The sequence below is a fragment of the Pipistrellus hanaki genome, assembly GCF_964339955.1.
Source record: "Pipistrellus hanaki genome assembly, chromosome: 13".
Taxonomy (NCBI): domain Eukaryota; kingdom Metazoa; phylum Chordata; class Mammalia; order Chiroptera; family Vespertilionidae; genus Pipistrellus; species Pipistrellus hanaki.
The window spans coordinates 35,509,685-35,527,698 of record NC_140515.1 but is presented as its reverse complement, the minus strand read 5'-3'; the positions used below and the strand labels follow the sequence as shown (position 1 = coordinate 35,527,698).

At 43.5% G+C, this 18,014-nt stretch overlaps 1 protein-coding gene and 1 long non-coding RNA gene across 3 annotated transcripts in view; one reads left to right on the top strand and one right to left on the bottom strand.

Annotated features, from left to right (window-relative positions):
- Window positions 1-3,274: 3,274 nt before the first annotated feature.
- On the top strand, window positions 3,275-15,460 carry LOC311631728. Its single transcript, XR_014796636.1, has 2 exons — window positions 3,275-4,337; window positions 4,547-15,460. It is a non-coding gene; the product is annotated as an uncharacterized lncRNA (long non-coding RNA).
- The window catches only part of RYK (receptor like tyrosine kinase), an 82,388-nt gene continuing 79,463 nt past the window's right edge, over window positions 15,090-18,014 (bottom strand). For both annotated transcript variants that reach the window (XM_084902139.1, XM_084902140.1), the window contains exon 15: window positions 15,090-16,205. In XM_084902139.1, coding sequence (XP_084758265.1) covers window positions 16,094-16,205 — 112 coding nt within the window. In that variant the 3' untranslated portion in view covers window positions 15,090-16,093. The remainder of the gene's footprint in view (window positions 16,206-18,014) is intronic.

Below are 18,014 nucleotides of genomic sequence, written 5' to 3'. Positions count from 1 at the left end.
CTGCTGCTGACCAGCAGGAGGAAAGAGTAGGGTAAGAGGGCTGGCAGCTTCTCTTTCTCTGTTCCATACTTCCCCTCTTTCTCACTGGGCCTCAGCCCTTCTGGGGCTGGCCTGTAGGTAGATAAATGGGGGTGAGGGAGGATTAGAATAAGACTACCTCCAAAGAAATTCTTTGAAATGCTTTCTTCCCAGCTCTTCCCTCATTCTTAAATGAAACATTCCTTGGCTCTTTTCATTGTAAATTATGCATGTGGTAGTCTGTCTCAGATTTGCTTAGAATTTGATTGTCTCTCACATTGTTGATTCAGTCAAACTGAATAGGACAGTAAGAGTCCCATTTCAACATTGATCACACTTGTGAAAAATGGCAAGCGAAAATAAAAATCACAGCACTAAGCATGAAAGAGGGGACCAATGGTGGAGTTTGAAAACATGACATGGAACCATCCTGATGGGCAGAGCAGAACAGAGGAGACAACCAGAGGGGATGAAAACCATTGCTCACTGGGGGTCTGGGAAGACCTTGTGGTTAGAAGGTGTATGCACACAGGGCAGGAGCCAATAGGGGGAGAAATCAGGGTGAATCCTAGGTCTATCTGGAAAGAGTTGTGTTCAAGAGCACATCCACTCTATGCTTTTTTGTTAATCCTCACCCAAGGATATGATTTTTAGAAAGACTGTAAGGAGGAAGGAAGAGAGGGAGGGAGTGAGAGAAAGAGAAAAACATCAATGCAAGTGAGACATATGGATTGGATACTTCCCACACTTGCCCCAACTAGGGCAGGGGATTGAACCTGCAACCTAGGTATGTGCCCCTGACAGGGTTTCAAATCCATGACCCTTTGGTGCATGGGCTGATGCTCCAACTACTGAGCCACTCCAGCCAGGGTTTGTGTCTTTCTTGAGTAGGCAGACAAACAAGACAACATGGTATAGCTGAACCAGAGGGTGCCCATAAAAGAAGTTGGACAGGATCTCTGGGGAAGGATGAGGCTCCAAGAAAAGGCTTCCCTCATTGTACCAAGTGTGTGTGTGGGTGTTCTGACCATGGGCCCTAAATGAAATCTTGCCAGTCAAGAATGACCAGTCAATCTTGCCCAAGCCTTCCACCGGGAGCAGAGGGCTTTTGAAGAAATAGATCAATATGATGGTAGAGAAGACCAATACCAGCCACCTATGGAAATAGAAAATAATTTATAAAACATCTACTGAGCATCCTCATTGAAATTCTAGGTTTTTCAGCTGCCCAGTGTTGCTCAATGGTTGAGCTTCAACCTATAAACCAGGAGGTCATGGTTCAATTCCAAGTCAGGGCATACGCCCAGGTTGTGGGATCAATCCCATTAGGAGGTGTGCAGAAGGCAGCTGATCAATGATTCTCTCTCACCATTGATGTTTCTATATCTCTCTCTCTCCTTCTCCCTTCCTCTCTAAATCAATAAAAATATATATATTTTAAAAAATCTAAGTTTTTCTTTTGTAGAAAAAGAAAGTCAAAAAAGGAGAAAAAATGTTCTTGAAAATTAAAAATGTAATTATCAAACTAAAAAAATGCAAAGAAGACATACCTGCCTGAGAAATACAGGGAGAATCTGAATTGTGTGGCTCCAGGGTGAGGGCTGGAGGGACATTGTCCTTGTGTTGAGCCCTCCCCCACGCGGCCAAACCTAATTCTGCATTAGCTTGGTGAACTCCATTACCTCCGCCCCGACAACTCCCTGAGACTCTGCCTCATCCAACCTGCACTCCACCAGGGGCTTTATAAACAGCTGAGCACTATGGCAGCCAGCAGGTGGCAGCAGGTCTCAGGGTGCTTTGGGCCTTTTGCTGACCTGCCCCAAACCTAGTACTGGTGGCAACTGGCCTCTCCTGCAGCATGGTCCTTCCTATGCACATCCATCCAGATCCAACAAAGGCAGCTATCAACTATGAATCACTCTACAGCTCCTAACTGGTAGCCCTGGACCAGTCACGGGCAGCATCTGACACTGACCACATGGAATTCTCTCCCAAGACTCTCCAGAACCAACACACCTAGTGGCTAATTTCAGACCACAAAACACAAACAAACAAACAAACAAACAACCACCACCCAATTAGCTCCACAAAGCAGCCCACCAAAGAGAGGTAACAGTAGGTATAAGACCCCACTGTGGTGAATTCCTCTCTGTAGGGTCAGCCCACACACAGTAGCTCGTACACTGTGGTTATGGCCAAACCTCACAGCCAGTCGGCCTGAAGGTCAATCCTACTGATGTGCCAATAGCAATCAAGACTCAACTACAATAGGAGGGCACATACAACCCACATAAGGGACATTCCAGGTGATCAGGGAGACTGCACCACTGAGCCCCATAGGACACCTGTTACATAAAGCCACCCTTCCAAGACCAGGAAAGATAGCAGGTCTACCTAATATATAAAAACAAACAAAAAGAGGCAGCCAAAATGGGGAGACAAAGAAACATGTCCCAAATGGAAGACCGGGAGAAATATGCAGAAAAAGTATTTAATGAAATGGATGCAGTAAGTCTACCAGATAGATAGTTCATAACACTGGTTATAAAGATGCTCAAGAAACTTAATGAGAACTTCAATAGAGACAGTAAGTATTACAACATAGAAACCATAAATTAAGAACCAGTCAAAAATGAAAATACAATAACTGAAATGAAGACTACACTAGAAATCAATAGCAGATAAGATGAAGCAGAGGATTGAATCAGCAATTTAGAAGACAGAGTAGCAGAAAACACTCATTCAGAATAGCAAAAAGAAAAAGACTTAAAAAAATGATGATAGTTTAAGGCAGTGGTCGGCAAACTCATTAGTCAATAGAGCCAAATATCAACAGTACAACGATTGAAATTTCTTTTGAGAGCCAAATTCTTTAAACTTAAACTTCTTCTAACATCACTTCTTCAAAATAGACTGGCCCAGGCTGTGGTATTTTGTGGAAGAGCACACTCAAGGGGCCAAACAGCAGCATGTAGCTCGGGATTTTTGCTGACCACGGGATTAAGGGACCTCTGGGACAACATCAAGTATAACATTTGCATCATAAAGCTACCAGCAGGAGAAGAGAGAGCTAGAGGTTAGACTCTACTTGATGAAAGTAATGACTGAAAATTCCCTTAACCTGGTCAAGGAAATAAACATACAAGTCCAAGAAGTAGAGAAAGTCCCAAACAAGATGAAGCCCACACCAAGACACATCATAATTAAAATAGCAAAGTGTTAACGAAAAAAAAAAAACATTGAAACCTGTAAAGAATTTTAGTGAGTTTATTTGAGCGAAATTGTCAACATATGCCGGGAAGCAGAACCTCAATGGGTTGAGATAATGCTCTGGAGAATGGCGGATTACATTTCTATATTTATACATTGCAATCAAAGGAAAGGGATGTAGGTGAGTTACATGAAATTCATTGGTGATAGATTAAGAAGGTGGGACAGAGCGAAGCAGGGAAACCTCTGGGATAGGGTAAAAGGTGAAATGATGAGCTTTTACAGAGATGGATACAGGATACTCTAACATAATTAACAGTTGACAATTAACTTGATAACAATAACAATGAGGGAATGTCTCGAGGCCATTGTTATGCCCTGAGGGGTCCGAGGTAAAAAGGAAGTTACAAATTACCCAGACATCTCACAGATACAATATCTTAGAGGCTGGAAGGCAGATGGGCTCAGTAAAGAAAATCTGAGTTGATCTTTGTCAGGTGAAATATCTGGGACATGACTACCCACTATAACCTGTTTGTAGTTAGATATTTAATTTTCAAACCATCTTTTGTGGTTATTTTAGGTCTCTTGAGTTTGCAAGACTGCCACGCAGGCCTTCCCTGAGCTTGTCAGGTTAACATGTGGCTCTTTTCTTTCACAAAAGGATAGAGATAAGAGAATCTTATAAGCAGGAGGAGAAGGACAGTTACCCACATAAGACTGTCAGCTGATTTCTCAACAGAAATATTCTTGCACATTTTCTCTTCCAAGTAAATTTTAGAATAAGCTTGTGAATTTCCTTTTATTTTACATTCACTTATTCCTTTATGTAGACCTCAGTTCCTGACATATTATTTTCATTATTTCTAAAGAATTCTTTTGAACATTTTTTGCAAGGGAGGTCTACTAGCAACAAATTCCAATTTTTATTTGTCTGAGAAAGTCTTTATTTCTCTTACAGTCTTGAAGAATAATTTGCAGGGTAAAGAATTATAGGTTTGTAGGATTCCTTTTTCTCTCAGCACTTTAGTCTCATTTCTCTCTCTTCTTGCTTGTATGCTTTCTGATAGGTGAGATATAATTCTTATCTTTGTTCCTCTAAAGCACATGTGTCAAACACAAGGCCCGCGGGCCAAATCCAGCCCGCCAGGCCTTGCAATGTGGCCCGCACCGCGCTGTCATCACTGCACTCCGCTGTCAGTTTATGACATTGTCAGTTTATGACTGTTCAGTAAACCAATCGGCCCGAGATTTAGGCTGGATTTTAGATTTTGGCCCCTTCTCTGATTGAGTTCGACACCCCTACTCTAAAGGTAAGGTTATTTTCCCTTTGGATTTTTTCAGAATTTTTTATTTTTGATTTAATATAGTTTGAAATTAATATGCTTCAATCTATGGTGTGCTTTTTTAGGGGGGAGGGGCAGATTATCATTCTTAGTGTTCTCTCAGTTTCCTAGTTCCCATATCTGTGGTTCGGTGTCTGACATTAATTTGGGGAAACCTTCAGTCCTGTTTTAAGTATTTAGCTTCCTTTCTTTCTTCTCCTTCTACTATTCCCATACCACATATGTTACACCTTTTGTAGTTGTCCCGCAGTCCTTGGGCATTTGTTCTCTTTTCAGCCTTTGTTCTGATTTTCAGTTTTGGAGGTTTCTATTGATATGACCTTAAGCTCAGTTTCCTTCTAAAGCAGTGTCAGTCCAATAAGTTACCAAAGGAATTCTTCTATCTGTTAGTATTTGAAGCTCTAGTATTGCTTCCTCTACTTACTGCTCTTGTTTGCTATCTACTATACCCATTAGAAGCTTAAGCATATGAATCATTATTGCTTTAAGTTCCTGGTCTGATAAGTCCAACATCCCTGCCATGTCTGGGTCTGATGCTTGCTTGCTTGTTCTGTCTCTTCAAATTGTTTTTTGCCTTTTAGTATACCTTGTATTTATTTTTCTTGATAGCTGGACATGATGTACTAAGTATAATGAACTGCTATAAGCAGTTATTATGGCTTATTGGAAGGCTAATAATTCTGGTAAGTTATTTTTTTAGGCCTTTTTTTTTTTTTTTAAATTAGTTCCAATAGTTTGTCTAATAGTTTTATTAGTTCTAATTGAGAATCAGCAAAAGCACAAGCAGCTTCATCAAGAAGTGGAATTAACAGATTTAGATTTAAAAGGAATAAGTACAATGATTAAAACAATAAAGGTGCAATGGAAAACATAACTACTTCGAAAAAAAGATATATGTTTTACAAGGAAAAAAAAGCTTTTAGAAATGAAAAACACAGCCATTCAACTTTAAAAACCTAAGTCTATTAAAAAGTGGAAGAACCACAACTAAAAAAAAATAACTGATGAATCAGAAGGTAGAGTAAAAATGTTACGCAGAATGCAGGATCACGTTAAAATGAGAAAAATATTAGAAAGAGGTGAAGAGACCGAAGATAGAACATGAAGCGACAACATTCCCTTCACAAATATTTCTCTCCCTCTTCTTGTTAGGGTTTAATTAACCTGACAATAAACTCTAGTCCTAACCCTACAGCTTGGCATTTTCCTCCGAGACAAGAAGTTAAGCAAATGCTTAATGTACCAAGTACACATTTAAAAAATTATGTTTTCCTTAGATCTTCAAAAAACAATTTCAAAGCCACTTCCTGGTATCTGTGCCTCGATGAGAAAGTATGTAACAAAAGTACTGTGTACTTTCTAATTTCACTGCATAAAAAAATAAAAAACAAAGGAATAAATCAATCCTGGGGCGGGCGGGAAGGAGGGAAGGCCATTTGTCATGAAGTCACCATGGCAGTTGCCAGTGCTTCCCGTTCATGGTAGGTCAGCCAACAGTATCAAGTCTTCCGAATGACATTCTAGGTGGTGCTTGTGCCGGTGAATTAGAGCAGGGAGTTGGTGATGTCTAGGTCATGGGTCATTTCCTTAGTGGCTCATGGCCACAGGCAGCAGCCCAACCCCAGTAGGCGCCTGTGGTCTCAGGTCCGGGTCCAGAGGTCAGGGCCATTGGTCCGAAGTTGTTGCCACTACGAGAAAAGCAACTCTTACACACTCTAGCTAGATTGTGTAGGTGTAAAAGTATGAGGGAATGTATGAATAGATGAGCCAGATGCTATTTAATGTCATGGGGACACAGATGTGGGAGAGGAAAGGTATACCCACATAATCAGTAGAGTTCATATAAAAACTCCCTATACATTAATCAACATTAATGATTATCAGACTGGCTGGCTCTCTCTTCTTCCTTCACTCCTTTCCTCCCAGTTTCTTTCAGGAATGTGTCTTAGAAACCATCTCTGGCATACCTTTCTCTAAGAATTTTATGTACATTTACATTTTTTTTCTGCCTAGAAAAAAGTAGGAACTCTTGGAATAATGAATTCCTTATCTGTATTTCTCACTGGAAGTGGGAAGACTACCTTTGTTTGGTCAGTAAAATTACTCTTTACTCCAAGAAATCATATATTTAACAAACCCTAAGTGCTACAAGAAGCTACAGAGAGGATGGAGTGGTTCTTCTTTGCTTGGGGAGCTACAATGTAACAGACCAAAAAATTCATGTTTTGAGACTTCTTGGGCAAGATGGCACAGTGGGTAAATGCGGTACTTGCCTCCTCCCACAACCATACCAAAATTACAACTAAACTACAGAAAACCATCATTCAGAACTGCCTGAAATCTAGCTGAATGGGAGTCCTATAACTAGGGAATTAAAGAGGAAGCCGCATGGAGACTGGTAGGAGGGGTGAAGACAGGGGACTGGCTGGTCCCACACACACAGACCATAAATAGAACAAAGCCCAGGGGATCCAGGTTGGCAGAGGACAGTGATGTTGGCCAGAGGGAGAGATGAGAAAGCTCTTCTATAAGAACAGGTAGTTCTCTGTCTAGCATAAGCACCTGGCCTCGGTTTGTTTCCTGGGGCTTCCTTTTCCAGGATACGGAGCTGATGCTTCCTGTGCAATTCCTTCTGGAATTCCTGTGCAGGCTTGTGGGGTCGCCAGCTGTCCTGGAAAATCAAGCTGTGCCATACTTGTCCACTGCAGTGGTCCAGAGAGGTCCTTGGTCAGGAAGATCCCGTCACACGATGGCTCAGGCAGCTGTGAGGAGGGTGGACTAAAGTGGGCGAGGTTGGAGGGCAGCCCATCAGGAAGGGATTGAAGTTGTGGTGAATGCCTGGACCATAGGGCGTGGTGAAAGAGTGAAGTGGAGGATACAGAGACACATTTTGGGGGTGAGAGAGAGGCACCAAGGCTGGTCTCTCATACTGACTGAGTGGCATGGAGTGTTGTCATCTGAACGACAGACTTCCAATCAGAGGTGTAGTAGGTGACTGTGTGACCGCCCAGAGTGTGTCTTTCTTGCCTGGGAAACCTCAGGGGAAAGAGAGATGTCTGCTCTCCTGAGGAGAGGAGGACCTCGGGATGACTGGATGGGGGCATGAGGGGCCACTCTTCACGTCCAGCCTCAGCAGGGACTTCCCTCAAAGACTCGGGGCCACAATCTCGGAGTCAGCTCCAGGGAGGCTGTGGGAGGTCCGGTCAAGTGAGACCACCTCAGGCCTGCCCCTCAGCTTCCCCCAGCTCCTGCCTGGGGGGAGAGGGGAGCGCCACGCAGTCAGGGCCTGGGGGCCTGGCCAGATGCCTCACCATCCTGAGAAGAGAAATCCCCCTTGACCTATGAGATGCACTTTCCACAAAATGAGCATTTTTCATTTTTTTTTTTACCTCTGGGAAATGGAATATTTGTTTTCCAAGAAACAGATTCTTGGATAGAAAGCGCTGGATTTACAAGTAGAAGTTTTAATAAAAATAGGGAGGCGGGGAACAGAGGGAGGCAGCCTGACTGATTCCAGCTGATGCCACAGTGGTTTTCTCACCGTGAGGACGAGGCCCTCCCACCCTGGGGCCGGTGGTCTGGGGCCCTGGGTTTAGAGGGGCAGGGCTGGGGAGGGGGGCGGGGCTTGAAGTTCATACATGCAGTTTCTCCTCATACCACTGGGGCCAAATAGGAAGCCAAACTCAAGGACAGAACTGATGGCCACTCATGGGCAATGAATGGTTTGAGCCATTCCTCTTTAGAGCCGGGGGCACTGCTCCTTCATGTCTCTGGAGATGCCCTCCCCAAATGGGGCTTTTGGGTTTGACCAGGCTCTTGAAGAAGGCTCTCTGAGGCTGGACACCCGGGGAGTGTCCACAGCACCATAACTCCTGCTTAGGTGCCCTTTGTCCTCCCCACACTACCGACTGTGAGGACAGGGTGGCCTCCTGGCCTTCCCAATTACCAGGGCCTGGCAGAGAGTCTCAGCTGTTCTCGTTGAATGAACAGACCAAAGATCAGATCCCTCCGGAACAGGATAAACTCATTGTTCCTGATGGTAAGGAGACACAGCCAACTTTCATCTCCCTAAAAACCCCTGCCCTGCTCAAGGCCTGGCAGGAAGGTCAGCAATGATGGGGTTGTAATCCTTCCCACGGCTCTGCCCCCACAGGTCACAGCCTCGGCACGGAGCCAGCATGGCAAGCAGCCGGGTTCGTGTCCTGATCTGCCCATCCTGTTCCCATGCACACGAGCAACCAGCTGCTGGTAGCTCACATCCAGGACAGCTTTGGTCCGTGTGAAAAGAAGAGATGAACTGGGCCAATCAGATTGTCTCAAAAATTTGATACAAAAATAAGTACAGAAACTGCCCGTCAGTAGATATATAGTGCATACATAGTAGGTTAGAAAGGCCAAACTGCTCCGATGTAAGGTTAAGTTACAAACTATAGCTAAGCAAAGGAAAAAGATAGCTGGTATCCAGACAGAAACAAAGAGACTTTAAGAGGCTACGGATCAAGGACGGCCTTTGGGAGAGATGACACATGAGGTGGTTTTTATAGGTGAGGGGAGTAACCTGGATTGATGCGAAGTAACTTAGTATTAGGTAGCGAGGAAGGGAAGAGAGAAGGTGAAACGGCGAGGGGCCAGATGGTGAAGGGTACTCAGTGCCAAGATAGGAGGTCTGACCACTGTGCAGGGTACATCAAACATGCCCTGTGGCTGCCTCAACTCTGCAAACCCCCACCTCACCAGGTCAAGCTCCTGCACCCATGGCTCCACCACAGGTCTTGTCTCCCAGAACTAAGCCACCTCTACATGCAGCTCCAGCTCCTGCTCTAAGCGTGAATAACTAATTCCTATCCCAACCACTTCCTCCTTTAGTCTCACATCTACTCTGCAACCTCCTGGACTCAAGGCTTCCAAGGCCCTCAATGTCTTGGCTTCCAAGGCCCTAACTACCTTGCCCGGCTGGAGCTCTTAGCTGACCCCCAACGACATACGCCTCAACACCCTAAACTCTATTGCACTGCTATCCTCACACCTGTCCAGAAAAACCCAAAACTCAACCCTTCATCCATCAACCTACAGTTACCTTCATCTTCTGTGGCAGATTGCTTGCTGGTCCCCCAAATCTATTCTCTTTTTCCATAGAAATAGGGTTTTAGTTGGGAACATGGCTGCCCAGCTAGGCCCATTTCCCAGACTTCCTTGCACTAGGTGCCTCCGCTCTCACCAATGAAATATGAGCAGAAGTCTTACTCTGCTCAGAAGAAGTCTCTCTCTCTTACCTAGAAGGAATTTATTTGCTTTCTACTTCTCTTACCTCCTTCCAGAGCCCCAGCATTGGCCATGCAGCCATTTTAGCATAGTCTACGGAATGGCAGAACAAGACCGGAGGCACCCAGGTCTCTGAGTGGTTCTGGAAATTGAGCTACTCCACCAGCCTTGGACTGTAAGGTGAGAGAGAAATAGACATTTACCTTATACAATCCACTCCTTGTTGTAACAGATTCTATTGTAGTCAAATTCGTGGAGAAAGTGCCATAACCAATCAGGACAATGCCACCACACATTTCTTATCTCCAGCCTCAGCTCGGTTCCACTTCTGCTTGATCTTCAGCTCCCTTACAAACTCCCCCCAGGAAAAGCTTCCAGCTCTCACAATGTTTATCAGAGGTCTATCCAACTCCTTACATTTCTACAAATGTTGAGACCACCAAATAGTGTCTCTCTTGCCACTCTCTGCCTTGAGTACTATGCTCCAATAATACCAAACTGCCCACAGAGCTAAAAAAAAAAAAACTAAAATAAAATCCATGTTCACTAATTCGACAGCTGTATATTAAAATGCCCCCCTTTGGAGAATTATTTGGAGCACACTCCAATAATTAATTCCTCTCCCTAGGAAGGAACACCTACACCCTTAAACGAGAAAGAGCCTATTTTTTATCCTGTGTCTAGAAAGCGATACTGAATTCCGTTTCCTTAATGGTAAAAGTATTAGGTTATTCTCCTTTTAGCTCTAAAATGCAATGCTATGCTAAGGTGGCCAGAGGGGGGAAAACAATTTAATAGCTCCCTTTAAATCAAATTATATTGTTTAAATGAACTTGAAATATCACATCCTGTGGAAAGGGAATGAGGTTCCTTTAAGAAAAACATGTAGTACATGATCCAGACGGTGAGGCTGGCAATGAAGGGATGCTAAAGAACAGGAAGAAGTTCCCGTGGCTAGAGGACGATGGGGACAGGGGAAGGCCCTTGGGTGGAGCCAATACCAGGTTTCCATGAAGCCCAGCGGTGCCAGGGCTTTCTTTTCCTGCCTTCCCAGAAGGGGCAAGCAGGGCCCTGGGGAGCACTTCACACAAGACAGGCGTCTCCTTAGCCGACCAAGAATGTCTATCAGGTCAAATGAAGCTGCCCTTCTTTCTGCCAGGTCATCTGGGTCTTACTCGGGAAGAAAAAAGAAAAAAAACAAAAGAGCAAAGGCCAGAGGGGCACTGCCTAGAGATTCCAACACAAAACTCAAACTACAGGAATATCATCAAGACATTGCACTTCCTGATGAAGAGATTAAGGTCAAGTCAAACCCATTTGGCCTGAGGAAAGTCAGTTAGAGGAAGTTTATTTAGAACATTAAACAACTCGGGTGCTTTTCTGTTGCCAGGGCCCATGACCAATTCCTCCTCAAGTCCACCAGTCTCTGGAGTATCCTGATGGAGAGAAAAATAGAAAGAGAGAGAGAGAGAGAGAGAGAGAGAGAGAGAGAGAGAGAGAGAGAGAGAGAGGTATGAGAGATAAGAGAGATAAGAGAGAGAGGTGAGAAACATTGAGAATTGAACCCGAGACCTTCAGGGCATGAGCCAACATGTAACCACTGAACCACACAGGCAGAGCTAAAAAAAGAAATAGTAACATCTGTTCTTTGAAGGGTTAGGAAGCATCTTCAACTAAGTCCTCTAGGCCTGGTTAGCCTGAATTACTTAAAGAACATCACTTTCAGGAAGAAAACAGAACCTACAGATTCAATTTACTTATATATAAAATGGCATAACATTTCTATCATGACAGACCACATATACAACATGGTCCCATAAGCTTATAAGGGAGCTGAAAAATTCCTACCTCCTAGTAATACGGCAGTGTAAGGCCATATGCAGCTCAATGCATTACTCATGCATTTGTGGTGATGCTGGTGTAAATAAGTATACTGTGCTGCCAGTCATATAATATTTGCACAACAGAGTCACAGAAGGACACTTTCCCCAGAGGGTATTCTGTCAGTTAAGTGGCACATGACTGTATTCAAATACTCAAATACAGTTACACAAGATAACTGTACTGTGTCCCAGAAAATTAAGTTCAATGTTATCCTGAAATATTAAAGGCGGAAATGAATGTAGAAACAAAAATTATTAATAACAGTTTAAATTTTTCTTTTTAGCCCCATAAATTATATCACCCCCTTTTTATTATCTGGCGTGCATGAGGGGCATGGGAAAATAACACCTGGAAAACAATCTCCAAAGTCAATGAATTACGCCATGTATAACTCCCAATGAAATTTGCCTTGTAAAGAAGCATGAAGCAGAATTTGCAATCAGGCTTAATTATTCCTGTGACCAAAGAAAAAGCAGGAAAGTAAAATAAAAAGTGTGTTAGGAAATGAGGGTGTGGGGGTGTGCTTAAGCCAGAACTGCAGTGGGATATGGTCTTCCCCACCAATCTGTCTCTTTTTCTTTCATGCCTTGTTGGTTTATATTGCATAAAAAAACTCTTCAAGCCGAAACCAGTTTGGCTCAGTGGGCAGGAGTCGGTCTGCAGACTAAGGGGTAATAGGTTCGATTCCGGTCAAGGGCATGTACCTTGGTTGCGGGCACATCCCCAGTAGGGGGTGTGAAGAAGGCAGCTGATCGATGTTTCTCTCTCATCGATGTTTCTAACTCTCTATCCCTCTCTCTTCCTCTCTGTAAAAAATCAGTAAGATATATTAAAAACAAACAAAAAAAAACAAAACCCAACTCTTCAATTTAAAAACAAGTATCACTGGTGTTAAAATACAACACTTTAAATATGAGATAATCCTTTAAAGGAATTAGTTTTTTCTTTTAAGCCTCTCTAATTGCTCTCTTATGTAAATTTAGATATTTTTACTCATCAGCGCATTAAATATTCAAGCCTACCATATGTCAAGTGCTAATTCAGCCATGGAGATTTGAGATTGCAGGGAAACACAAGTTTCTATCCTCCCAGAATGCACAGCCAAGTGGTTCAAATAAATAACTACATGTGCCCCCGTCTTACCTCTGTGGGAGTGCACACCCAGGGAACAGACTGAAAAGCTCCGGCAGAGGCAGGGGAAGGTGTCAGAGGAGCCTCCTGGCACCAGGAAATCTACCCCGGAGCCTGGCATTCTAAGGGCAGCAGCACATGCAAAAGAAGGAACAGGTGGAACAGCAGTAGTTAGCCAGCCGGCGGAGAAGCGAGGGAACTGCAGCGACGGCGACCTAGTTCTCATCCCCACCCTGAAGGCTCCGGGAACTGCTGAGGAGGGTCACGCAGGAACGGCAGCAGCTCCGTGAGGAAGTGAGGGAAGCGTTACTCTGGCAGAGGCTGGCTGGATGGGTTAAGGGCCGAGAGCAGTTAGCAGTTGCAGAGGCAACAGGGAAAAGACACCAGGATGGGTCTGAGGTTCTAGGTTAGTCAACTCAACAGAATGTGGTTCAGTGGGAATGTTTCAGGTTTTGTATACCGCCTCCCCTCCCCCTCACATTATTTCCCCATTCACAACATAACCTTTACCACAACCAAAGGGACTGGGAGGCGGAGGGCAGAGGCTTTCATGCCTGTGGACCAAAAGGCAAGAGGCATGTCCCATACTCCAAAGGGTTTTCTCTCCCTCTCCTGGATCATTCCCATTAGCCTGTGAGAGAAACATTCTCTGGTGCCCGTATCTTCATCTGGAAAACAAGCACGCTCTCCTCCCTGTCCCTACTCCCACCAAAACCCCACCCAGAACACTTCTTTGACCTTCCCTAGTTCCCACTCCATTTCCCAATGACTCTGACCGCAGAAGAATCTCCCCTTTCCCGCGTGTTCACACTTCAACTTGCTCTGATCCCTGCTGGTGTTGTTAATACTGAACCCTCCGAACGCCAAGTCCCACAGAAGAGCCTCTCCACTGGAAGCATTTTATTCCCTGGGTTTCCATGACACCTCATTTTCCTGTTTTTGTTGTTGTTGCTGCCGTTTTTTCCAACAGCAGTGGCTTCTTCTCAGTCTTCTTCTCAGACCATTAAATGCTGGTGTGCTTAGGACTCAGGCCTAGGACCTCCTCTCCAGCTACACCACTGCCTGAAGCCAGCTCATCCAGTGCCATGGCTTTTAAAGATAAAAGTAAATTTTACTCCTTCATTTCCATGTTCAAGAGGCCTCTTCCCTGGGTATACGCCCATGTGTCTACTCCATTCAGATGACCACTGGGCAACTCAAACATAGTCTACAACAATTACTAATCCCCCTGCCACAGCAAAATCTGTTCCTCCTGGGGTTTTTCCATCTCATCATATAGCTTAGCCATACAGTCAGATGCTCAAGCCCCAAACAAATTAGTCAGCCCCGATCACTCTCTTTCCTTCTCCACTCCACTGTCTGTTACCTTCAAAACATATCTCCAATCTGCCCTTCCAATCTCCCAAACCACTATACTTTCTTTCCTAAACTGCAACAGTTTTTCTTAAAAGTCTCATGACTTTCACCTTTGCCTTTCTACAATGCAATCTTCACCAAAGAGTTGGCATAACCTTTTTAAAAATGATAAATCAGGTCATGTCAACCAATCCCTTATTGAAAACAAAAACAACAACAAAAAAACTTAAAATTCCATTGAATGTAAAGAAAATATAAATGTGCCCAATCGTTTGTAAGACCCTGCTGCCCGGGCGTGTCTCCCAGGCTTCATGCTGAAGCCGCCCTTCCCTGACCACAGTCGGGCCACACCAACCTCCGTTCTCTTCTTCCAGGAGTGGCCGCAGCTACTGGAAGATAAACAGGAAGGGCCGAGCCGGGAGGCCCACTCGTTCCTGCTTTAAGTCCTCTGCAATTATGTCCCTTCTCAATGCTGTGCTCTTAGCATTCAGATCTCAACTCAAATGCCCTTTGTTCAGAGAAGCCTGGCAAAGGCCTCCACCTGCTCTGCATTCCCCCTTGTATACCTATGAGGATGGGAGTAGTGGGAGGCACCCTTATGCCTAACCATCTAGGAGGCCCATTCAACTATGCATTAGGCCAACTATCAACAAGCACCAATACACACACACCCCTAATGCAAAGATCCTGGAGGAAAGTGTCAGTGTTGTGACACTTCTTTGTAATCATAATTCCAACTTTTTATTGGAATCTGGAGGCTGAGCAGAGTTGGCAGTAATTGTATCAGGGGCTGGGAGCCTTAGCAAAACACCCATGAAATACAACATCTCATCTACCTGCTGCAGGTTCAAACCAATCATTGATTAGGAACGATATTTTCAATACTGCCATAATAGAAAACAAATCCTTTAATTTTTCAAGTGTTTTAAAAAACAATTTTATACTTGTCAGCCTAGAAGATAAGCACAAAATGTACCAGTTTACATTTTTTTAAACTCACAACTTGAGCACCTGCTCTGTGCATAGCATGAGTCTAGGTGCTATAAAGGGATTCCTAACCTTAGAAACATGACTTCACTCTTTGAAACTGGATCGTCATCTTTTCCAGAGAGTGAAAATAAATAAAATCACCAATCTTTACTACTGACTTGACCCAAACCTACTTCTGGCACCTGGAAAAGCTAATTTCTGCCAAATGCATGATGTTTCAAAGAACTCAACACCTACTTCCTCAAAAAATAAAAATAACAAAACTCATTTTCCTTAAAAATATAAAAAACAAACAATTTTCCATGAAAGGGCAGTTTCCATCTCTAATAAGTATTTTTTTCTTTTTTTATTCTAGCTTTTCAGTCTTCTTTCTCCAATATTGCCTTTCCTTGTATAAGGCAACCCAGACATCTTTGTATGCTGTTTTTCTTTTCCTAAGAAAAAGTACTTCATCTCGAAGACAAACCATTCCCAAGACTAGTGATAAATATTTTAAAAACTTTAAAGGTGAATCACCTACATTTTACCTTGATGAAGTAAAAAAAAAAAAACAGTTGGCACTAAAATGGCTATTCCAAGTGTTTAAACAATTTTAAAAACTGTTTATTTATTTTGTAAGAAGGTACCCCTAGTCCAAAGTAACTATGTTTTAAAAATTTTTGGCCAAAAAATTTACAAAAACCTTTTCAGTTCAACCTAATAAAAGTGATATCTAGAAAATGTTCCCCATTATTAAGTCTGTCTTTAAAAGTTCAGAGTCTAACGCATGTCTAAGGCACAGTGTTCTGGAAGACGAATGTGCTTCTGCTGGCGTCGCGCGATGGGTGAAGCACCCAGGACTGGCTCCCAGTGAGCCTGGCGGGAACCTCCCGCCTGGATGCTGTGGGATGTGAGAGTCAAACATAGGCCCCCAGGGCTGCGTGGAACTCCGTGAGACACTGGACCAGCTGCTGGAACTTGGGCCTCTCCTCCGGATCCAAGGCCCAGCAACAAGCCATCACAGCAAATCTGCAGAGTGACAGAGATGGTACAGTGACGATGCAGTACTCCCAACTTTTTAGTAGATTTGATGCCAGTTACGTTTTCTGTCCACACATGGGCATGGAGAGGATGACATACTAAAAATCTATCGCCATTACTACCTGTTGGGAACTCTAAAATGAAAAGAAGCTAAAAGGAGCTATGTGAATTTTATATGTGGATTTCAATTCTTCATAAGAGCATACCAAAATGTATCAGCAAATACAGAGATGTCATGGAAATACCTGTGTTATCCTGTATTTGTTTTGAGAGAAAGAACCTTGAGGAAGAGGAAGCTTTAGCTAAGTTCTAAGAACCTTGGGTCTTCAGTAAAATCAGGGCAAGTGATGTCAAGCTACCGTGGTGCAGAAACTTCAGGGGATTCCAGAATGAGATGACACTCACCCCTGCACTCATCAACCCCTGACCGAGTCCCATTACAGGGGAAGCTGAGCTATGTGATGAAAGCAGGAAACAGGAACTATTTTACTTGCCAGCTCAAAACTTCTTTATATATCAATTGACACCAACTGGCACGGCATGATGACAATGAGAAAGCCTTTTTATAACGAAACTAGTGGCCCAGTCCATGAATTCATGCACATTGAAAGGAAATTAATTAGAAGAAATATTTTAATATTGCTATTTGCCCTTTCTCTATAGTAGAAGTGTCAACCAAATTCATGATTGACAATGACAGGTAAAAAAAAAAACATGTGTGACTGGTGCCAGCAAGAGCTTTATATGTATCATGCGTGCGTGAGTCAACCTAGCCTTTTATATACATAGAATAAACTTGCTTAATTAGACCTGCTTTCTGATTTAGCTAAACTTTTTCTAGCCCAGTGAAGCACCCCAACTTCTCTTTCAGATAATTGTTAGCAACACAGTAGTAAATGCCAACACGAAGCAGATTATTATTGTATTTATACAGGGAGAACAAAGGGTAAAATATTTAACTGTAGCAGTGTTTGATTATATTCTGCACAGTGAGAAAACCCCAAGTCATTTTCAAGGTCCACCATTTCTTACTTCTTTTCAGTCAGGTCAAGTTTCTAAATCTGTTTTCTGGCTAATGAAAATAGGGTTCCACTGATTCTCCTATCTACCGACTCGAGGACTTCTATGAGGCTCAAATACAATGAGGTATGGGAAAATACTTCACAGACATTTGATTACGGTGTGAACTGTTTCCACCTGGCTATAAAGCAAGCCCTATTCCTGGACTGAAGAAACTGCAAGGGGTAGTTGCTAGGAGAGGAAGCTAGATGTTGCTATGTGATGTCATTACCCAGTGTCCACAGTGACTATTTCCGGGCTGGACTGGGCTGTGAGCCTCATTTTGTGCCATGGGGTCTTGGCTGCATTGGCTGTGATTTGGTGGGCTGGTGTTCCAGAATGCTGGTGGGACCTGTGTCTCACTTGGGGGAAGCCGAATATTGCTTTGTAGGCACCAGGTCCACAGTGCTGTTTCTTTGTAAATGGCCAGTGCATGTCACGGCAGCTCCTGCATTGAGCGTCTGGCCCCTGGTGGTCATTGTGCGTCATAGCGACCAGCTGGATAGTTGGACAACTAGCATATTAGCCTTTTGTATATATAGATATGTCCTTAAGACTCTACTAGTATAAATAAAAGTCATCCTTCACTCTGCATAGAATAACCCACATAATGTTCTGCGTTTTCTCACTATGTACGTGCGTTAGTCTCTTGGATGGATTAAATGCTACAAACATAAGATGTGAAAAGTCCTAATGTCAAATGTGTTGAAAAGTGGATGAGTCTGGCTGACTCTGGTT